The sequence below is a fragment of the Haliotis rufescens genome, unplaced genomic scaffold (genome assembly GCF_023055435.1).
Source record: "Haliotis rufescens isolate VD_foot unplaced genomic scaffold, xgHalRufe1.0.p SCAF_10, whole genome shotgun sequence".
In the NCBI taxonomy this organism is placed as follows: domain Eukaryota; kingdom Metazoa; phylum Mollusca; class Gastropoda; order Lepetellida; family Haliotidae; genus Haliotis; species Haliotis rufescens.
This window is the reverse complement of record NW_025963780.1, coordinates 41,555,510-41,581,189: the sequence shown is the minus strand read 5'-3', so window position 1 is coordinate 41,581,189 and position 25,680 is coordinate 41,555,510. Positions and strand designations below refer to the sequence as shown.

General features: G+C 41.7%; 1 protein-coding gene across 1 annotated transcript in view; it reads right to left on the bottom strand.

The window, feature by feature from the left end:
* The window catches only part of LOC124146738, a 67,822-nt gene extending 52,785 nt beyond the window's left edge, over positions 1–15,037 (bottom strand). The window contains exons 1-4 of the mRNA XM_048390751.1: positions 14,663–15,037; positions 5,967–6,003; positions 4,944–5,093; positions 1,001–1,125 (exon numbers count right to left, since the gene is read on the bottom strand). Of these exons, the coding sequence (XP_048246708.1) occupies positions 1,001–1,125; positions 4,944–5,093; positions 5,967–6,003; positions 14,663–14,785 (435 nt within the window). The 5' untranslated portion in view covers positions 14,786–15,037. The remainder of the gene's footprint in view (positions 1–1,000; positions 1,126–4,943; positions 5,094–5,966; positions 6,004–14,662) is intronic.
* Between the last annotated feature and the right edge of the window lie 10,643 nt (positions 15,038–25,680).

Genomic DNA, 25,680 nt, shown 5'->3' with positions numbered 1-25,680 from the left:
TGGGATACGATGACATGAATCAACCAAGTAAGCGAGCCTGACCACCCGATCCCGTTAGTCGCCTCTTACGACTAGCATAGTCGCCTTTTACGACAAGCATGGGTTGCTGACTTTTTCTATCCCGGATCTTCACGGGTCTCGCGATGAATGACCAGCTGCAATGAGAGCGTTTACCGTGTGTTCGTTTGAGATTTCCGGTAATTTCTACAATTGTGTTATCGGAAAGACACCGAGGGTCAACAGAAAGTATACCAAGTTTGTTATTGTGTTATTGAAATTTGAAAGACCTATTGTTAAATTTGATTATTTCGGTTTAACAGTCATAATATCGTTTACTTAAGATATTTCCAATTGAAAATCAAACATATGATAAAATCACCAGAGAGGTACAGTTTCTTTTGCTTCTCAATTCATGTGAAATGCCGCCCGTTTGACAGTGCCTATCACACTAATGAAGGACAAACATAATTATCATGATCACCTGTAATGGTCTGGCTGAAATATTGCCGCTGTGACTTTAAATATTATAAGGGTAACGCTATTTTTCAGGGCATTATCATTTGCAGAAGCCCGAGGTCTTCCATTAACTGCCCGACGAAGGAGGGCAGTTGAAAAGACCGGGGGCTTCTGTAAATGATAATGCCCTGAAAAATAGCGTTACCGTTATTATAGCTAAAATGGATGGAATTTGTTATCAAATGAAAAGAAACAACAATGTCGATTTTGAAACATTTACTGCAATCAACACGAATGTCACTGACCCACTTTTACAAATATGGAAACGTCATAGAACAAACCAGATGACGTCACTATTGAACGTTACGTCACCTATCCCTATCCTATGACGTCACCTAACAACGGGCGTGATAATGGCCCGTCGTCAAGTAATATGAGGGCATTATCAAGTTACAGTGGCCCGCTCATTTCTGATAACATGCGGGCGTTTTTATGATAATTCTATCCATTTTAGCCATAATAACTCTTTCACACTCATGATTACCTTATAGTCATCTTTGGTAAAATTGTTTTGGGAGAAGTCAAGAACTCGACACACGGGCTGTGGATAGCCAGCAATGACTCTCTGGATCTCCACATAGAAACCCTTCAGATTCTGGAACCCGGATGCTACAAACACAATATACAACGTATATATGGAGTAAGACGAGTTCTATGGATGAACAACTTCTTTATTACGTTTCGGTGTAGATCCTAACACCTTTATCAAGCAAGTGATCATGATGGATAGTGCTTAACAACATATCTTGCTTGATAAAGGTGTTAGGATCTACACCGAAACGTCGCACTAATTGTAATAAAGAAGTTGTTCATCCATAGGACTCGTCTTACTTCATCACACCAACTTTAAATGCCACTGAAAGAAACGTATATATTGTCGATCGTTCAGGTAGATTCCAATTTAGCGGTGAAACAAGTGGTAATCAAGACCATATTGTTATACAGATTTGATTTGATTTAGTTAATACGCGCTGCTGTAACACGTTGTTAACGTCACCTTGGGTTTTACTTCAAAGATGTATGTTTTCACAAAATATATATCGTCAAGGCCGGAGAATAATAAATCTTGATTATCAGACGAAATAGATTTGATTGTGCGTAGAATGCAAAACAGCCGTGGTAATTGCATAAACGTATCACTGAAAATCAGTGATGATCCAGGTGTTCGCGAAATGGGTAAGAGTGTCCTGCTCTAGCGGTAGCACCAGCCACTCTCACAAATTGCATAAAAAATAGATCTTTGTCTGTTGGGCAAGGCGCACAGCAGTATTCCTGACATAAGACGGTGAACTGTCGAATCTTGACCAGACAATCCAGTGATGGACCAGACAATCCAGTAGCACCACAGCGTATTTACTCATATTCTTGAAACAACAAAAGATATGTTAACATGATAACGATAATGTCATACGTCAAAACCAGGCTGGAATATCTACAGATCGCGGTCATATGGCTGTCACGTTGCCGGGTACAGCGTTAGACAACAATCGCACAAAGGAATGACGTTCCAAAGGTCTGACGCCACCTCTCAGGATATTGGCATTGCATCATCGTAAAAGGAGGATGGAGGGGTTCTGTCCAAACCGCAGAGCTAGCGACAGGTACATGAAATCAGCACATAAAGGGTGCCAAAATGACATAGTGCCTGTTTTTTTGCTTCTTTTAAACAAGTTCGGATTTATTCAAGTAAAATCCTCCTTGTATTTTCTTTCAGCTAAAGAAGCGTACACGTGCAGCTTGCAGGATAACAGGGATATGTTTGGTGACGAGAATAGATTGTTAGATGTATTGTTTGTTTGCTTGTTTGTTTGTTTGTTACTTAACGCCGCACTCAGCAATATTTCAGCTGTTTTACAGCGGTCTGCGGCTAGTGGAGTCTGGACCAGACAGCGCAGTGACTAACATCATGAGTCTAGATCTACACGATCTATGTAACATGCATCAACCAAGTCAGCCAGCCTGTCTACTCGATACCGTTAGTCGCCTCTTATGATAATCATTGGTCGTTGCAGACCAATTCTAACCCGGATCTTGTTTGATGCCCTGTTTACACATATTGTGATGTGCTTCCGTATCTTACAGATGTTATTAGTGATGTCTTAAGGCTGCTTCCTCTCGGATGAGCTGATCTTACCACAAGGGAGTACATATAGTCAGACAATAGCTCGCATTGTACAATTTATCTGAAGACGTCGCGCAGCATTCGTCATGCTCATTGTTAATCTTCTAGCACCTAACAGAAAGCTTGGGTTGTATACTCCCCTTGGAGCTGAGAATGATTCTTGAGTGCACATTAATCCAGTGACCGGGGTAATAATAGCGCTTTGAGCAGGCCTCTGAGTGGTGCGTTCGCAATATATGGAGAAATATGCGCAATATAAATAGCCCATAATTATTATGTACAGATTAAAATGAAAAATGCAGCAAAGAGGGTTTGGGTGATCCTGGCACAGTCAGGCTGGTTAGGCTCATCCTCAGCTCAGGGCCCTTGCCCCCTCTACACGCAGCCCAGACAGCGAATGGGACTTCTCCCAGGAAGCGCTGCCTAGTCAAACCCACCCAGAGGTTTTCGGAGAATGTGACGACCCCCTAACACTGCAGTCTTCTGCATTACCCAGATTGACAGAAGGATTGTATTCCTGGTAGCAAACCCGGGTACTCTCCCAATGTCAGTCAACAGATTGGAAGGTACCAAACCTAAGGCACCGAGAACAATGGGGAGTCGGACAAATTGGTACTTGGGATGCAAGCGTGACATTTTGAAAGCGAGGTCCGCATATTTGCGATGTTTTTCCTCAATCTTGTCAATCACATTAGTGTCAAATGGGACAATTCAATGATATAAATGATTTCATTGTATTTATCAAAAAGGACAAGATCAGGTTTGTTGGCCTCGATACGTCTGAGGCTGTAAATGGGCCTATTCCAAAGAATTTTGTATTTATCATTTTCCATGACGCCCCCTACATATTCCGGGTCATACCGTGGATGGACCTCTGTGTCAAAACCACAAGCATGGCGAAGACGGTAATATAATGATCGAGCCACTCCATCATGTCGCTTAAGATACTGTGTTTGTGCCAAAGCTGGGCATCCACTGACAATGTGTTGGACAGTCTCAGTAAATTCATTACATAATCTACATTTCATATTTACATTTTGATGCAAAATCAGACATTGACAGTTTCGAGTGGAAAGTGACTGGTCCCGAGCAGCAAACAGAAAGCCTTCTGCTTCACTCAATACCCTGAATTTCTTGTTTCGTCCAATCAACAACGCCAAGAGAACGTGTAAGGACGGATACAGCAAACGTATTTGTGACGTGACTTTATAGCGAGCATTCAGCTCTGAACTCCAGACGTTTGCCCGGATGTCACCACTGGATGTGAATATAATTTTTTTATGTCACTATTCAAACCACGTGTGCTGGATCAGTACATCACATTGCGTTATCAATAACTTAGATATTCGTTCATTTTTTATGTCATTGAAGCAATTCAAACGAGCATTTGTTTACGAAAATTATTTTAAAACAAAACTTTTCTCACTAGATTAAGACACTTGTCTCATGCGTTGGAATTGAGACCGGCAGACACGGTAGCAATATTGTTCTTCGAGAGGCAAGGAAAATGAGCTGGAAGATGAGTTTCCCTTTGTAATTAAATGTCCATTAGATGACCACAGCTCAGATCACGTCACATTTATAAATAATATTTATATAAGTTCATTCAGTCAGCAGACAATGTACATAAAGCATTCCAGCTTAGAAACAATTAAATGCAAACAATGTTTGTCCATCCTCGCCACCTAGTACATCTTGTATTACGATGTGTGACTAATCTGTCTGTCTGTCTGTCAACACGGCGGTGGAGTAGCCTGGTTAAAGCGTTTGCTCGTCACGCCAAAGACCCGGGTTCGATTCCCCACATGGGTACAATGTGTGAAGCCCATTTCTGGTGTCGCCCGCCGTGATATTGCGGGAATATTGCTAAAAGCGGCGTAAAACCATACTCACTCACTGTATGTCAACATCAATATATCAGAGAACAATCAGCCTCGATCACCCGCCGGGACAGATTCCACTAAGCTCAAAAAGTAAAACAGCTGTGAAAAACACAGAAATTGACCACTGAATGGCACCATACGCTCGCGATAAGGACAAGCATGTCCCGTTCCACCGGCAGAACCCACCACTCACAAAAAATCCACCAAACGTAAGATTTGTTGCCTGGCGCCGCACTTGAGAACGGTGAGTAAGTGTAAGTGATTGACAGGCAGTGCATAATCGAAACCAGATACCCGAGCGCATTTTGCGTGCGTGCGTGCGTGCGTGTACCCACTCAATACTAAGCGATGATGCATGGGTACAGTGTATTAATCATAATATATTACATTTGAGGATGGTTACAGACTATTCAGAAGCCTACCTGTTGCGGGCGGTGTCCAAGTGATCACTATTTGCGGGTAGCGGATGCCCGACGTCTCATTACGGTAAAGGGCCCCATCAACCTCCAGGGTTTGCGGTGGCCCCATGAAGTCTCCCCCTACATTCGGGGGCAGATCAGCGTCGTTACAGCCTGAAAAAGACATTCTCAGCTTTGAACTTCGCTTAAAACAATTGAGCGGTTGTCTCCAACCGAGTTATAAATCCAAAAGCATGCACGACGTTGACATGTGATATCACTATAGACTCACTGCCATTCTCCAACTGCACACATGGCGTTGCCATGTGACATCTCATTACAATCATTGTCAGTGTCCACCATATGCATGGCGTTGACATGTGATATCTCTACATACTCACTGTCAATATACAACAGATGCACGACGTTGAAGTGTGATATCACAATGTATTCACTGTCAACATCCAACAGATGTGTGACGTTGACTGTCATATCTCTACATACTCACTGTCAACATCCAACAGATGCATGACGTTGAAGTGTGATATCACTATGTAAAGACTGTCAACATCCAACAGATGTGTGACGTTGACTGTGATATCTCTACATACTCACTGTCAATATCCAATAGATGCATGACGTTGACACGTGATATCTCTATATTCTCAGTGTCAATATCCAACAGATGCATGACGTTGATATGTAATATCTCTACATACTCACTGATCATATCCAACTGGTGTATGACGTTGGCATGTGATATCACCATATGCCCATGTCAATATCCAACAGATGTATGACGTTGACATTTAATATCTCTACATACTCACTGACAATATCCAATAGATGTGTGACGTTGACATGTAATATCTTTATATCCTCACTGTCAATATCCAACAGATGCATGACGTTGACACGTAATATATCTAAATACTCACTGTCAATATTCAACAGATGCATGAGGTTGACATGTGAAATCGCTATAGATTCACTGTAAATATCCAACAGCATGTATAACGTTGACTTTGGATATCGATATATACTCACTATTAACCTCGAACAGCTGGCATGACAGATCGTCTCTCTGTAATACAACACAACGGAGTTATACGCGGGCAACAGTGCAAGTATCTTAGTAGAATGTGAGTGTCTAATCAAAATGCGAGGTGCGTTAACATGGTCCAGATTTAGAATGTGCGAGACATACATGTATTGAGATGTAGAATGGGTTACCCTAAATAAGATTTAAATATAGATGTTCATTCTGAATACAATGTATTAAGATGCTGCTACCCTGTGGATATTGAAATGTATATTCTGAATATTGTTATAAAGACTTTGTACTCTAGTGTAAACAAACAAAACACTGGGGATGGGATTAAAGTCTGCGACGTGATTCAAGTGGTGTGTTATCAACCATAGCGGCTACTTTTTTTTAATAATAATAATAATAATAACAATAATAATAATAGTCATAATCATAATCATGACCTGATCTATAGTATTTAATTACCATGAGATTAAGTGTGATATGATCGGGTATACAAAAATGTACAAATAATATAAACAATTACATATTTTGTTATAGCCATGATAATAGGAGTGAGGTCTGGATTAACCGTAGTCATCTATAGCAGAATTGGGACAGTTTTGTTGTGAAGTGGTTATATACAAAACTTATTCTAATTTTTATTTTACTTTTTTTCTCTTCTTTTTCTTTATATGAAAATTATATACAGCCAGGTACTCTTAATAATATTGTACAAAGAGGCATATATATGAACATTATTTCATAAAGGTGGGTTGTAGCGAACAATGTTTCCAAATGGAAGTCGTTTTAAGTATAATTTTGATACAGTTATATGAATTTTGTTTTCTGTATAAAAAATCCCACCCTTTTCAATATAGGGTCTACATGTGCGAACTTGATGTGATGATAGTCTTTACAATATTTAATAAAGTATATTCAGTACAATATATAGATATGAGTAAATTTAATTGTGAGGAAAAATAAATTAACTGTGATGTCATTAAACTGTAGAGGCCTCGGAGGTACATTTAAGAGAAAACAAATATTTAAATTTTTAAGAAGTAAAAAAGCACAAATTTATTGTCTACAAGATGTTCATTTTACAGCAGATCAAGAACAACAAATAAAGCAGGAATGGGGTTATAAAGAATGTTATATTGCCCCTTTTAAAAGAAATGCAAGAGGGACAGCAATTTTATTTAATAATAATTTTGAGTTCAAAGTTACCAAAGTATTATTAGATAAGGATGAAGGAAATTATGTTGCCTTAAATATAGAAATACAAAAATATGTATACACACTAATTAATATTTATGGGCCAAATTTGGATAAATCAGAATTTTTTGAAAAAATAAAAGAAACTATAACTGAATTAAAAGGGGACAGAATAATTTTATGTGGAGATTGGAATTTAATACAAGATATAGATTTGGATACATTTAATTATAAACACATAAATAATCCTAAATCGAGAAAGGTTGTTTTAGAAATAATGGATCTGTTGGATCTGAAAGATCCATGGAGGGAATCTAATCCAAATGAAAAGCGTTTTACATGGCGTCAGCAAAATCCAATTAAACATTATTAAATGTGATATTAGTCCAAGTTTAAACTCTGATCATTCTTTGATTGACATTGATGACATTTAATTTATCAGATATGGAAAGAGGAAAAGGATATTGGAAATTTAATAATTCTTTGTTGTATGATAAGGAATATGTTGAACAAATAAAGAAAATAATAAAGTTTACCCTTAATCAATATGAGGATAAAACATATTTGGAAGGTAAAAGGTATGTGATTAATGATCAGTTATTATGGGAAACCATATTACTTGCTATTAGAGGAGAGTCAATATATTATTCATCCACAAAACAAAACAAAAATATTGCTAGAGAAAAAGAATTAGAAACTAAACTGTATGATCTGGAAACAAAAATAGATAATGTAGAATTAGAATTGGAAAAGACCAAAATATTGAGCACCATAGATGAACTAAAAGCAGAAAGGGAGGATATATATAAACTTAAGACACAGGGATTATTCGTCAGGTCAAAAGCAAAATAGATAGAGTATGGGGAAAAACCCAGCAAATATTTTCTGCATTTAGAACATAGAAATTTTTTAAATAAATCTATTAGTGAATTGATAAAAAGTGATGGAACAGTAATTAAATTAAATGGCCCAAATTAAATTGAGATATTGGAAGAAACAAAATTATTTTATCAAAAATGATATTCCAGTGAAGAATGTACACAAATTAATTTAGAAGAGCTTTTCACTGAGATAAATATTCCAAGACTAGACACAAATATTTCATTAGATTTAGAAGGTGAAATATCTTATGAGGAAGCTCTTGTAGCATTAAAAAATATGAAAAATGATAAAAGCCCTGGACCCGATGGCTTTACATCAGAATTTTTAAAATTCTTTTGGAATGACATTGGTAAATATCTAATAAATTCTCTTTATTATGCATACATAAATGAATCTTTATCAATAACACAAAAACAAGGATTGATTACATGTTTGCCTAAAGAAAACAAATCTAAATTATTTCTAAAAAACTGGAGACCAATATCACTGTTGAATACCTCATATAAATTAGCATCAGCAATAATTGCAAACAGAATTAAAAAAGTACTACCCCAAATTATACATGAAGACCAAAAAGGTTTTGTTCCTGGAAGATATATTGGAGAAGTGACGAGGCTTCCGATTCAGTGGATAGAAAATTTATTTTAGATGTTTTAGAATTTTTTAAATTTGGACCAAATATACAACAGTGGGTAAAAACATTTTTTAATGGTATGGAATCAAGTGTTCTAGTAAATGGTTTTGCAAGTTCTTTCATTAAACTAACTAGAGGTTGTCGTCAGGGCGATCCATTATCACCATATTTATTTATTATGTGTGCTGGAATACTGGCAATTATGATTAGGAGCAACAAAAAGATTAAGGGAATTCAAATGGGAAATGTAGAACATATCTTAGCTCAATTTGCTGATGACACTACTCTAAGTTTAGATGGTACAGAAAATGGCCTCTATGCAGTAATGAATACATTACAGTTTTTTGCTAGATTTTCAGGATTAAAGGTAAATACAGATAAGACCAAAATAATATGGATTGGATCCAAAAAGAGATCACGGTATAAACTATGTAAAGAATGGAAGTTAGATTGGACAAGTACAAAATTTAAATTGTTAGGAATAAATTTTGATGTGGACCTTGAAAAATTAGTGGAGATTAATTATGAGGAAAAACTGGAAAAAATTGAAAAGGAAATGAATCATTGGTCAGCAAGAAGTTTGACACCAATAGGCAGAAATGTAGTCTTAAAATCCCTTCTATTGTCAAAACTAAACCATTTATTCACTGCAATACCAAATCCTTCAGTCGAAACTATTGAAAATTTTCAAAAAAAATGTTTTAGATTTGTATGGAAGGGTAAACCAGACAAAATCAAGAGAAGCAATATTTCATTACCTAAAAAATATGGAGGAATTAAAGTACCCATTATAAAAGATGTTATAGCAGCACAAAAAATAGTATGGGTGAAGAGATTACTGTATAGTCAGTCCAAGTGGTCAACTCTAGTTTCTTATTGTATACCGAATAGAAAGAGATTACTATGGATGGCAGATGCTATGTACATTAATACTTACATCATCCCAAAGGTTTTAAATTTATTTTGGAAAGAGGTTTTGGAGGCATGGTCGCGATACCTGGGAATGAATAAAATTAAGACTAAAATTGAATTTATAAGCCAATCTCTATGGTATAATAACAATATTATGATTGGGGGAAAACCGGTATTTTATGGAAATTGGTTCTGTAAAGGTTTAATGTTTATTTGTGATTTATTGAAAGATAGCGGGGAAATATATACCTATGAAGAATTTGTGGAAGCATACAAAATTGAAACTGATTTTCTTACATATCAAGGTTTATTAAGTGCTGTCCACCAATATTGTAAAACCAACAATTTAGATAATTATACGGGAATATATTTACGACCAATATTACCCTTCAATGTATCACTTATAATTAATTGCAAAGGCGGAAGTAAAGACTTTTATAACACTCTTCTACAACCAAATTTCGTAAAAACCCATGGTATGCTTAAGTGGGAAAATGTTTTACAAAAAGATTTTAGCAATGAAGAGTGGGAAATATATAATTTGATGGTTTACAGATGTACACAAAGTGTAAGCCTAATTTGGTTCCACCTTAAGATACTACACTATATTCTTGCAACAAATAGTTATTTATTTAAGATTGGTTATGAAGATACCCCCACATGTACTCTTTGTAAAACTTGCCCAGAAACCATTATTCATATGTTTTGTGAATGTCAATATACAATTCATATTTGGGAGGATTTGAAAGACTGGTGAGGGACAACAGTGGAAGGAAGTATTGATTGTAGTAACCAAAATCTTTTATTTGGATTTAAAGGAAAAAACAATAACCCATTAAATATTATATTTTTAATTGCAAAATTTGTAATTTATAAACAAATGAGAAAGAAATCAATCCCACATTTTAAACAAGTAAAGTGGGAAATAATTAAATATTATGAAGCTACAAGATCTATTGCTTTCTCAAATTGTAAACAAGCTAAATTTTTCTCTTTTTGGTCTTCATTCCACACATTATTCAAGAATACCAAGATATGATTTAATACTACAATTTTTCTGTTATTCTGTACAGAAACCTTATATATAGATCTACCAGATGTACCAGAGAAACAAACTACTGAATGTACAACAAGGCGATTTGAATATATACCATGCTGATCTTAATGTAATATGTTCCATGTATACTTTGTATTTGAAATGATGGGAATAAATATATAAAAAATATATAAAATAAAATAATCATAATCATAATCATAATAAAGAGAGAAAAACGTTTCCATATGCAATAATAATCTCTGCATGTTTTTTAAGGAATTGAGAGGTACGAGGATAATCCCTTTCACTTTGTCAAAAACATCCTGAAGAATCATACAATATGTAGTGTAAAGACAATGGAGCACTCAAACAACAGAATGACGACACGGACGCAAAGGACGCAACTCTACACAGCTAATTGCGGCGCCTCAGACTATTGGGCCGTAATCAACTAGCAATGAAACTGATTTAAAGTGAGTGAGTGAGTGGGTATGGTTTTACGCCGCTTTTAGCAATATTCCAGCAATATCAGGACGGGGGACACCAGAAATGGGCTTCACACATTGTACCCATGTCGGGAATCGAACCCGGGTCTTCGGCGTGACCAGCGAACGCTTTAACCACTTGGCTACCCGACCGCCCCCAAATAGCAATGAACCTGGCTAGTGTGATGCACAAAGCCCTGCAAAGTACATGGATTGTGTTCAGACCAGTCTGGTTTACTATACAACTGAACTTCTATTAATTGCGACATTAAGACATCTGTAATATAAATAATAAGAGCGAGTGAGTGAGTGAGAGTGAGTGAGTGAGTGAGTGAGAGTGAGTGAGTGAGTGAGTGAGTGAGTGAGTGAGTGAGTGAGTGAGTGAGTGAGTGAGTGAGTGAGTGAGTGAGTGAGTGAGTGAGTGAGTATAACACAATTGTAAAAATTACCGGAAATCTCAAACGAACACACGGTAAACGCTCTCATTGCAGCTGGTCATTCATCGCGAGACCCGTGAAGATCCGGGATAGAAAAAGTCAGCAACCCATGCTTGTCCATGATTATGTCCTAATTTGACTTGTAAAGGTGAAGATCCGGGATAGAATAGGTCTTCAGCAATCAAAGCTAGTTGTAGGAGATGACTAACGGGATCGGGTGGTCAGGCTCGCTTACTTGGTTGATTCATGTCATCGTATCCCAATTGCAGGGATAGTACTCATGATGTCAATCACTGCATTTTCTGGTCCAGACTGGATTATTTACAAACCGCCGTCATATAGCTGGAATAGTGCTGAGTGTGGCGTTAAACAACAAACAAACAAACAAATACAACCGGTAACAAACTTCAATTTCAGCTGACGTTCAGGAAGAAACTGCTAGGTTTTGAAGGCGGCATAGACCACCTGTATGAACTGCAGCTGTACACTCTGCCCATGTCAACGGCATCGAAGTCGCAGAGCCGGCTCTTCATGCTGCAGTCCATTCGAGGTGATCAGAGTGAGTGAGTGAGTTGGGTTCAAGGCCGCTTTTAACAGTATTCCAGTTATATCGTGGCGTGTCAGCTTAATGTGGGAGGAAAGCCCGAAGTGATGCAGGTCTCAGACGTTTACCACTTCGGTGAAACCCACGAGCACAGGTATGGTGCTGACAAACCTAGAAACATAATTGGGGCGAACCGGGATTCGAACCCACAATCATATGTTTCTGGAGTGCCCAAGGGACGCAACTCTGCACAGCGAATCCCAGCGCCTTAGACGACTCGGCCACCCGTGCCCCCTAAATAATAAGAACATCCCTACCAGGTGTAATACAATAGTACATTACATCTATTACGTTATACACCCCTCCGACTTCCAAACCCATTTGAACAACAGAACGCACATAACACCACCCTTACACTTCAATCACGACCCCCCAACAAACGTCTGCAACAACGCGACTATTCACCCATTTATTCACGCCTACACGCATTATGTACACACCCTCCCGCCCCCCAACCACACATTCATCACAGACATCCGGCTTTCTTCTTCCTATGTACTTGTGTTTGTGTGTCAACCTGGCCCAGACAAACAGCTGGTCAGGGAGTCAAGTTATATCCGGTTCATGGGTTGCGACCCGTCAAGATCCGGGTAAAGGATAGGTCTTCAGCAACCCATGCTTGTCGTAAAAGGCGACCATGCTTGTCGTAAGAGGCGACTAACGGGGTCGGGTGGTCAGGCTCGCTGACTGGGTTGATGCATGTCATCGTATCCCAATTGCGTAGATCGATGCTCATGATAATCTAACCTAGACTCGAGGGTTTACCGACTGCCGTCGTGTAATTGGAATATAGCTGAATGTGGCGTTAAACAACAAATAAACATGGGTTGCATTATACAAGGCAGGGTATTTTAAACCTACAAGGAAATTGATAGAGATGCGTGCGTGCGTGCGTGCGTGCGTGCGTGCGTGCGTGCGTGCGTGCGTGCGTGCGTCCCCCCTACTTACAAACTAATGAAGGTGCTAGTATCTGTTAACCTGTCTGTTTGCCTACGCGATCGTCATACTTATCATAATAAAAGTATTTTGCGAAAAGAGATGGTTACGGACTTATGATACAAACTCCTTTTTTAAAAAAAATACAGAAACACGCACATGTGTAACAAAAGAAACTCATGGGTCTGGACAAGGTCTGATATCATCACACGTTTACACTCCTCAGGGAGCTGAGAACGAAATCGACTGCACTCTAATCCAATGACCCCGGCAAGAATGGTGTAGCGCTTTGAGTGAGTGAGTGAGTGAGTTTGGTGTAACTCCTCTTTTAATAGTATTCCAGTGATATCACGGCGTGTCAGCTTAATGTGGTAGGAAAGCCCCAAGTGATGCTGGTCTCAGACGTTTAACATTTCGGTGGAACCCACTGACAAACCTAGAAACATAATCGGGGCGAACTGGGATTCGAACCCACAATCATAGATTTCTGGCGTGTCCAAGGGACGCAACTCTGCACAGCGAATCGCGGCGCCTTAGACGACTGGGCCACCCCTGGCCCCTGAAGCGCTTTGAGCATGCCGCTGTGTGGTAAGGAAATATAACCCAATATGAATGATCCTGTTGTTATTAAACCCTATACATTTAAGAAAGCGATCAGGCTGGTTATGCTCATGAATAGCTCAGGACCCTTGCCCCTCTACACGCAGCCCAGGAAGCGTTACATTATTACATTTTTATGCATATATTATATAGTGTGTAATTTACATATTCTAACTTTATATTCGTGATATTCTCATTTCGGCTATAATTTATAAATGACGTTAATGAAACCTCGTTAAAACGGATAAATCCTACCGGATAGACGAATTTCGGACTAACGAATCATTGGTATTAATAAGGAGCATCTCTCGTCCTGACCCATTAGTTCCGAAACTCCCGCTTTCAAGACTATCCTGTTGAGAAAATCCACACAGGATTGAATTCCGAGACAATCAGAGTATATTTTTTCCTCGGCCAAAAATGCAAATAAGATGGAATTATAATTAAATGTACTCCGTAGGAAACGATATCGTCCAGATTAACTGGGATTCACTGTACTGAAGTTACCATCTCTGTATTGACGTGTCCCAGTTGAGTAGAGCGATGGTCATGTCGTTAATCACTGGATTGTCAGGTCCAGACTCGATAATTTACAGACCGACGTCATATAGCTAGAATATTGAGTGCGGCGTTGAACAACAAACAAACATTCAATAATCGCCCGAAGACGGGTTTCTCGATTAACGGGGCCTGAGCCATGGAGGTTTCTCTATAATCTCACTTCGGCCATTACCGGTACCGGTACTTAGCATAATGTAAACATTTTACCTATTACAGGTAGTTAGCCTTATATATATATCACGTTGCAAAAGGGGGCGGTCGGGTAGCCTAGTGGTTAAAGCGCTCGCTCGTCACGCCGAAGCCCATTTCTGGTGTCCCCCTCCGTGATATTGCTGGAATATTGCTAAAAGAGGCCATACTCACACACTTACGTTACAAAAGAAACAACGTGCAGACTGTGTTCTGACTTACCTCAGTTCCCCTTACTTCCAAGGAATCCGAGTCATCGTTAGAACAGTTCCCAGTGAGGCCAATATCTTGAGGGAACACCACAGGCAGAAATACAACGCAGAGTGTCCACGCATAGTGATCCATGACAGAGAGAGAGTGACAAGCCTGGAGTCACACCAGTTATTCAATCAAACACTGACTTCGGCTGAAAGCGTCAAATGTAAACTGTGTCACGCATCGAGCATGCCTGTCAGAGAGATCGCAGTGCAGCGATATGCATCCTGTTGTTTAGGGATCCTGCCAACAGGGACCAATCATACGTGTTTATAGAAAATCCTTTATCTCTAATGATAAACTGCCCCGCATAACGGGAACCCGCTGCTATCTTGGAGGAAAGTTGAGTCTAATGGTAAACAGACTTTCATTGAGGGGATAAAACAAGGAATGGTCGGCTCGGAGTTCGTAGACTGTGTCTGAGTGGGGTATCAATGTTAAACGTGAAACTTTCCCTACAAAACCGGTTCACACGCACAAACACACACACGCACGTTCCTATATAAGTGTAATAATCTTGAACACGACGTTCAACCCAATTTCACCTCATCTCAACTAAAATCATCATACGACCTGCGCACCAGGTGCGATGAACAACGTCCATGCTGTGTGTGTGATCTGCAGAGGTTTATTATGAAAACTGCATCTAGAATGATTGATTATCGTCAGTTAGGATTTTGCCAAATAACCTGAAAGCCACACGTATTAAGTACGAATCAATAATTAAATAATTAACACCGTTGTGTCGATTTTACAGTTGTTTCGAAGTGGAAAAATAGTCTCTCCATATTCTTTCTTCATTCATCAGATTTCGGTTGTGTCGAACCTCGGCTAATTCGAAGTATTTACATAGGTCCTTCAACTTCGACACACCCGGTGTTTGGCTGTAGTTGTACTCATGGTTCTAATACACATTAATCACCGAGCGCCACTCACTTCTCTTCAGCGACACTGTCAACCTCAAACTGTTTCAAAGGTCTCAGAAATTTACCACTTCGGTGAAACCCACGAGCACGTGTATGGTGCTGACAAACCTAGAAACATAATCAGGGCGAACCGGGATTCGAACCCACAATCATAGGTTTCTGGCGTACTCAAGGGACGCAACTCTGCACAGCGAATCGCGGCACCTTAGACGACTGGGCCACCTGGGCCACCTGGGCCCCCTTACGGATATCAGCGTTTTGGACAATCATTAAGTCTGCAATGTTTCGACGACTGTTTCAACCTAGTAACGTTTCGATAATGTTTGTAATTGCTTTGTCAAAATCAAAGTATATTTTCTTTTACCCAACATTTTATTTGTCTGGAGCAGAGAGACCAGTGACTGATAACATGAGCACTAACCCACGCTATCGCCGCACGATGACACACAAACAACCAAGCCACGGAGTCTGGTCCAAAACTTTAGCTTTTGGAGAACTGTAAAACATTGAACTTCAGCCCAGAACGTTTAAACCAGTGGTGGATGGGATAAGCAGCGATTCAAGCTGTCAGCATTGGCACAAATTGTGTCCTCCTGATACCCATTCGTCGACTCCAACGACTAGCATGTGAAAGTGCCGGGATCTTGCGGTCGTCAGGGTCCTGCCATTGACAACAAAGCGAAGCGAGGCCGTGCCTCTATATATATGTCTGAATGTATTTAATGATGGCATAACGTCTTTGCCTACAACACATCATTATGTCTCGGGCTTCAGGAACTGTATTAGCATATACAGGCCTCACCTGATCCAGCTGCGAACTCTGTGATTTAATGTACAAAATGGAACAAATGAGCCATATGAGAGAATTTAAAGAGTAATTTATGGCCATAGTGTCGATCCTCTGTGTTGAGTGATTTGTACGTCGATTAGAAGTTATTGACATTCACGATAGAAGTTGACCTGAGAGAGGGAAACCCAGACCAGGGCCCCAGTGTGTGGGTACAGAGAGGGTTCTCGTATGTCAGTCAGCCAATCACAACCTGATCAGGCACCCACGTATGTCAGTCAGCCAATCACAACCTGATCAGGCACCCACGTATGTCAGTCAGCCAATCACAACCTGATCAGGCACCCACGTATGTCAGTCAGCCAATCACAACCTGATCAGGCACCCACGTATGTCAGTCAGCCAATCACAACCTGATCAGGCACCCAAGTATGTCAGTCAGCCAATCACAACCTGATCAGGCACCCACGTTTGTCAGTCAGCCAATCACAACCTGATCAGGCACCCACGTATGTCAGTCAGCCAATCACAACCTGATCAGGCACCCACGTATGTCAGTCAGACAATCACAACCTGATCAGGCACCCACGTATGTCAGTCAGCCAATCACAACCTGATCAGGCACCCACGTATGTCAGTCAGACAATCACAACCTGATCAGGCACCCACGTATGTCAGTCAGCCAATCACAACCTGATCAGGCACCCACGTATGTCAGTCAGCCAATCACAACCTGATCAGGCACCCACGTTTGTCAGTCAGCCAATCACAACCTGATCAGGCACCCACGTATGTCAGTCAGCCAATCACAACCTGATCAGGCACCCACGTATGTCAGTCAGACAATCACAACCTGATCAGGCACCCACGTATGTCAGTCAGCCAATCACAACCTGATCAGGCACCAACGTATGTCAGTCAGCCAATCACAACCTGATCAGGCACCCACGTATGTCAGTCAGCCAATCACAACCTGATCAGGCACCCACGTATGTCAGTCAGCCAATCACAACCTGATCAGGCACCCTGGTATGTCAGTCAGCCAATCACAACCTGATCAGGCACCCACGTATGTCAGTCAGCCAATCACAACCTGATCAGGCACCCTGGTTTGTCAATCAGCCAATCACAACCTGATCAGGCACCCACGTATGTCAGTCAGCCAATCACAACCTGATCAGGCACCCACGTATGTCAGTCAGCCAATCACAACCTGATCAGGCACCCACGTATGTCAGTCAGACAATCACAACCTGATCAGGCACCCTGGTATGTCAGTCAGCCAATCACAACCTGATCAGGCACCCACGTATGTCAGTCAGCCAATCACAACCTGATAAGGCACCCACGTATGTTAGTCAGCCAATCACAACCTGATCAGGCACCCACGTATGTTAGTCAGCCAATCACAACCTGATCAGGCACCCACGTATGTCAGTCAGCCAATCACAACCTGATCAGGCACCCACGTATGTCAGTCAGCCAATCACAACCTGATCAGGCACCCACGTATGTCAGTCAGCCAATCACAACCTGATCAGGCACCCACGTATGTCAGTCAGCCAATCACAACCTGATCAGGCACCCACGTATGTCAGTCAGCCAATCACAACCTGATATCTGTACAGACTCACGGATGTTTGTTTTCAAGGTTGATAAAAGCGAAAGAGAAGACTTGAGTATTTTTTCCTTACTTCCATATCCGGAATGGGGTGAAGTGTTAGGTTTGATATAATTGTATTTATAGTGACAGAGTGCAATTAAGCTCAGCATCATTTGATCTGTTTGGGAACTGGTACAATATATTCCGACATGGAGCGGAGGCACACACACAAAGCGCACAAGGATAACACACGCATACACACACAGCGCAAAAGGACACACACACACAGCGCACAAGGACACATACACACATAAAGCTCACAAGGACAACACACACACATACACACAAAGTGCACAAGGACAACACACACACACACAAAGCGCACAAGGACACACACACATACACACAAAGCGCACAAGGACACACACACATAAAGCGCGCAAGGACAACACACACATACACACAAAGCGCACAAGGACACAAACACACATAAAGCGCACAAGGACACACACACATGCACACAAAGCGCACAAGGACACATACACACACACAAAGCGCACAAGGACAACATACACACACAGCGCACAAGGACACACACACACACATAAAGCGCACAAGGACAACACACATAAACACACAAAGCGCACAAGGACACACACACACAGCGCACAAGGGCACACACACAAAGTGCACAAGGACACACACACACATAAAGCGCACAAGGACACACATACACACAAAGTGCACAAGGACAGCACACACATACACACAAAGCGCACAAGGATACACACACACAACGCGCCCAAGGACACACACACTTAAAGCGCACAAGCACACACACATAAAGCGCACAAGGACACATACACACAAGCTTACAAGGACACACACACAAACACACAAAGCGCACAAGGACACACACACACAGCGCACAAGGACACACACACACATAAAGCGCATAAGGACAACACACACATACACACAAAGCGCACAAGGACACACACACATACAGACAAAGCGCACAAGGACACACACATAAAGCGCAAAAAGGACAACACACACATACACACAAAGCGCACAAGGACACACACACAAAGTGCACAAGGACACACACACATACAGCGCACAAGGACACACATACACACAAAGCGCACAAGGACAGCACACACATACACACAAAGCGCACAAGGACACACACACACAAAGCGCACAAGGACACACACACTTAAAGCGCACAAGCACACATACATAAAGCGCACAAGGACACACACACACAAGAGCACAAGGACACACACACATAAAGCGCACAAGCACACACACACAAGCGCACAAGGACACACACACATAAAGCACACAAGGACACACACACAAAAAATGCAAAAGGACACACACACGCATAAAGCGCACAAGGACAACACACACATACACACAAGGCGCACAAGGACAACACACACATAAAGCGCACAAGGACACACACACAAAGCGCACAACGACACACACACACACACACACAAAGCGCACAAGGACACACACACAAAGCGCACAAGGACACACACACACAAGCGCACAAGGACACACACACAAAGCGCACAAGGACACACACACAGAGCTCATACGGACACACACACAAAGCGAACAAGGGTACTCACACACAAAGCGCACAAGGACACACACACAGAGGGCGAAAGGACACACACACACGCACACAAAGCGCACAGGGTTTACCTCACATATAAAGCGCACAAGGACGCACAAGGACACACACACATCTACAGACACACGCGCTCACACGCACACAAACATACACAAAGCCCACATACAGACCCATACGTGCACGCGCGCTCACATAAACATGTACCCACAAGCTCGCACAAACACAAGCAAGCACGCAAACACGCAAACACGCAACCACACACACATGAAGACACACGCACAAGCACGCATACACACCTAACCACATACATACATACATACAGTTACACACATGCGCACAAACACATGCAAGCACGCAAACACATATACAGACAAACAAATACGCACACACACACAGCCACGCATACATACAACCCCACACATGCAGATATACACACAAGCTCACACACACACACACATGCAGATATGCACTCACGCTCGCACACATACACATCTAGATATGCACACAAGCTCGCACACACAAACACACACACATGCACACTTATACGCACACAAAGCGCGCACACACAACCATACACACACATATACAGACACACATAAAGGCACACAGGACACAGGCACGCACACACACACAATCACGCACACATACAACCATACACACATAAAGACACGCACACAAGCTCGCACACACAAACACACGCACATGCACACTTATACGCACACAAAGCGCGCACCCACAACCATACACACACATATACAGACATACATAAAGGCACACAGGACACAGGCACGCACACACACACAATCACGCACACATACAACCATACTGACACATACACAAGTTGTTTGGTTGGTTTGTTGTTTAACGCCGCACTCAGCAATATTCCAGCTATATGATGGCGGTCTGTATATAATCGAGTCTGGACCAGACAATCCAGTGATTGATATCATGTGCATCGATCCACGCAATTGGGATCGATGACATGTATCAACCAAGTCAGCGAGCCTGACCACCCGATCCCGTTAGTCGTCTTTTACGACAAGCATAGTCACCTTTTACGGCAAGTATGGGTTGCTGTCTTCACGGGCCTCACTATTATTGACACAAGTAATAATACCTTCTAAACAAGAGGCGATGTTGGGTCTTACTAGTTAAAGCGTTTGCTGATGTGAAGTAAGTGATTTTAGTTTAACCCTCTTTGGGCAGTAATTCAGTTATATAACGGTATGGCAGCTAAATGTGGAGGAAAGGAGTGGAAACATGAAGAAAAACTCCTCATCAGTGTTATTGCTGTTGATTGCCACATGCACTGTATACATATTTGAGAATCAAAGATATCAACACGATTTGAAAAAAGTGGAAAAACTCCGAGGCTTGCCGAGGATTTTTCCCACGTTTATCAACGAGTGTTGATATATTTGATATCAAAAGACACGAGGGAGAGATTTTATTTATCATCAAACATCATTCTTCCAACCTTTTCAGTTTGTAGACGGTAATTCTACCCCGGAATCTTCACGGGTGACACGTACACACACAAGTACGCACACGAATACAGACATACATATACGCACACATGCACGCGCACACGCACAGGCACAACCACACACATATATAGACACATACAAGCACGTGCACACACACAACCACACACATGCGGACTCACACGCGCGCACACACACAGCCACGCACACACACACCCACACACACATAAAGACATACACAGGTACAAACACACGAGAGCACACATATACACACAGACACACGAAGGCAAGTAGTTTTGGGGAAGAAAACAAGTAATGGCTTCAATAATACACTACAATAACTGTATGAGCACGGGGATCCATACTGTACAGGTAAGCACTGATTTCGCGTTTCTGGGGTGAAGCTGTGTCTCGACCATCACTCTTACACGTCCAACTATCGATTGTTCCATTTACCGGAAGCACGCACCTGCCAGTCAACTAATTGAACTGTATCACTTGTTCGTGACTGCCAATAACATTGTAACTCAGCCCAGCATAATAAATTTAGCTGTCAAATGTATTCGACGTTAAGGATTAAGAGCAGTTTTGTCACGGAGGTCAGAAGAATGTGATTGGTGTGGCAGATTTGTTGTAACACGGCTCATAGGGCCACTGAGTATGGAATACTGTAAGGGACATTCTCGCGATCTTTTTTAACATTGCACTTTTTGCCAAAAGACGACAACGCGAGAATGCGATATCAGGACATGATGTATACTCTTGCAATCTCGACTTGTATAATCAGGCCACAAAAACACGACATTTCATTTTCTCGCGTTTTTGAGGCTGTCCGTGCGCATGGGTAATATCCTAAGATCAAGAAGCATACGCACTTTGTTAGTTCTGTGGTCATACTTCTTTCTTGCTCTTCATTTTCCAAATAGCATTAAGCAAAATTATGACACGCTATGTAATTAAACACAGAAAGTCTTTTGCATATATAGTTGTTACAGTGTCTCCCGTTGTTATAGTGTCATAGGTACCTATAATTACAACCCGGCTCTTGCTCCATATAATCAAACAAAAGGAACTGTGTACACACATTGTGTGTTGGTGGATAAAAATGTGGTTGGAGTGAGTTTGGATGAGTTGGGGTGTGTTGGCTTCACGGTGGGAAAAAGCCCAACATGGCGCTAGGGGTAGACATCCGTACAGGTAAATGCTGCGTGGGGTATCACCTCTGTGCCGCTTGAAAATAGTTTCTACACCTTCAAATGTGTTACAAGGCATTGTTACTTTATAATATGGGGGCACTCGTGGCCCAGTCGTCTAAGGCGCCGCGATTCGCTGTGCAGAGTTGCGTCCCTTGAGTACGCCAGAAACCTATGATTGCGGGTTCGATGACACGCCGCGATATAACTGGAATACTGTTTAAAGCGGCGTTAAACCCAACTCACTCACTCGCTACTTTATAATATCCAAGTGTCTTGTAGCGTTTGAAATCTGGTGATATAACTCATTGCCACTATCATCGGAAATAAAGCAAATCATCAAACGAGTATTCAGAATCCGGCCCCAATGACAAATCAGCTGTACTTATCTCCCTGACGTAAACTGCATGATACGCGTTGAATTAGTAAGACTATCCGGGTATAGTGGCCCACATGGATCAATACTACACACACGTTCCGGTGTGCGTGGGTGACCTGGCTGAGTTGTCATAAATCCAACATGTTTGTCTGTAAACAGTCATACAAGTTCAACATAATCTGATCATAGGTCGATCTAGAATATGATGTGTGTGCCCACAACTCGATTTAAAAAACACAATTTACGGAAACTACATTTTTCGTGTGTTAAGACGCATTCATTTTTCTTAATTATGCGCATATCTTACTGTCTGATGACAGACGCTAGTGTACAGATCCAACTGCCTGATGAGAGACGCTAGTGTACATGTCTAACTGTCTGATGACAGACCCTAATGTGCAGGTCCTACTGTCTGATGACAGACGCCAGTGAACAGGTCCTACTGTCTGATGACAGACCCTAATGTGCAGGTCCTACTGTCTGATGACAGACGCTAGTGAACAGGTCCTACTGTCTGATGACAGACCCTAGTGTACAGGTCCTACTGTCTGATGAGAGACGCTAGTGTACATGTCCTACTGTCTGATGACAGACCCTAATGTGCAGGTCCTACTGTCTGATGACAGACGCCAGTGTCCAGGTCCTTCTGTCTGATGACAGACGCCAGTGTACAGGTCCTACTGTCTGATGACAGACGCTAGTGTACAGGTCCAACTGCCTGATGACAGACGCTAGTGAACAGGTCCTACTGTCTGATGACAGACGCCAGTGTACAGGTCCTACTGTCTGATGACAGACGCTAGTGTACAGGTCCTACTGTCTGATGACAGACGCTAGTGTACAGGTCCTATTGTCTGATGACAGACGCTAGTGTACAGGTCCTACTGTCTGATGACAGACGCCAGTGTACAGGTCCTACTGTCTGATGACAGACCCTAATGTGCAGGTCCTACTGTCTGATGACAGACGCCAGTGTACAGGTCCTACTGTCTGATGACAGACGCCAGTGTACAGATCCTACTGTCTGATGAGAGACGCTAGTGTACAGGTCCTACTGTCTGATGACAGACGCCAGTGTACATGTCCTACTGTCTGATGACAGACGCTAGTGTACAGGTCCTACTGTCTGATGACAGACGCCAGTGTACAGGTCCTACTGTCTGATGACAGACGCTAGTGTACATGTCCTACTGTCTGATGACAGACGCTAGTGTACAGGTCCTACTGTCTGATGACAGACGCAAGTGTACATGTCCTACTGTCTGATGACAGACGCAAGTGTACAGGTCCTACCGTCTGATGACAGACGCCAGTGTACAGGTCCTACTGTCTGATGACAGACGCTAGTGTAGAGGTCCTACTGTCTGATGACAGACGCCAGTGTACAGGTCCTACTGTCTGATGACAGACGCTAGTGTAGAGGTCCTACTGTCTGATGACAGACGCCAGTGTACAGGTCCTACTGTCTGATGGCGGAAGCGTGTGTTCACGCTACGGTCCTGTAATTGGACAGTTGTTATCTACGTGTAAACTATGTAACTGCCGTAACTCCTGTCACTGGTGATATACTGCGGGGAATAAATACCCAGTAACTATTTCACGATAGTCCCGAGTGAACCACTCTGCCATACCCTATATATGGGGGCAATATAACACCAGATCGGGCGTTTCTGTTAATCTATCAATTCCACGTTAACGACAACAGCTGTTATAACACAATGGAAAACCATCCATTGCGGTTACTTCCTGATAGATCCCAATATAAACAATATGTCAGAAAATCAGCTACAAAACAGTATGCGCTCGCATGCTCTATTGAAATTAGCATAAATTCAGGAATTTAGAGACCGACCATTGAATACTCGAGGTGAGTGAGTGAGTATGGTTTTACGCCGCTTTGAGCAATATTCCAGCAATATCACGGCGGGGGACACCGGAAATGCGCTTCACACATTATGTTGTGTGCTGTGTGCTGTGATGCACGTGTTCTGATGCATGTGTTGTGATGTGACGTGTATGTTGTGCCGTGTTCTGTGTGCTGTGATGCACGTGTTCTAATGCATGTGTCGTGAAGTGACGTGTATGTTGTGCTGTGTTCTGTGTGCTGTGATGCACGTGTTCTAATGCATGTGTCGTGATGTGACGTGTATGTTGTGCTGTGATGCACGTGTTCTAATGCATGTGTCGTGATGTGACGTGTATGTTGTGCTGTGTTCTGTGTGCTGTGATGCGTGTGTTCTAATGTATGTGTCGTGATGTGACGTGTATGTTGTGCTATGATGCACGTGTTCTAATGCATGTGTCGTGATGTGACGTGTATGTTGTGCTGTGTTCTGTGTGCTGTGATGCACGTGTTCTAATGCATGTGTCGTGATGTGACGTGTATGTTGTGCTGTGATGCACGTGTTCTAATGCATGTGTCGTGATGTGACGTGTATGTTGTGCTGTGTTCTGTGTGCTGTGATGCACGTGTTCTAATGCATGTGTCGTGAAGTGACGTGTATGTTGTGCTATGATGCACGTGTTCTAATGCATGTGTCGTGATGTGACGTGTATGTTGTGCTGTGTTCTGTGTTCTGTGATGTGTGTGTTCTGATGTGTGGCTTCCTTCTCAGAGATAGGAAATAAAATAAATTTTCATCTACAGATATGTTATTTTAATGATATTTTGCCAAGCTGATACTTTGATATTCCTGAGTGTTTGATTTTCGTTTTCATTCGAATTAATATCCTTCATACCACAGATATTCCCAACATTAACAACAGTTTTCGTGTTCTTATGCAGATCCACTGTGACACATTTTGCCAGTTTGTATTATGTTTTCGAGATGTTTCAATAACTTTTCATTATAATAAGTTCCTTGTGCCAAGTTTGTCTTGAACAAACTAACACATTAAGTTCAATGTGCCAATTTGTCTTGAACAAACTAACACATTAAGTTTAATGTGCCAAGTTTGTCTT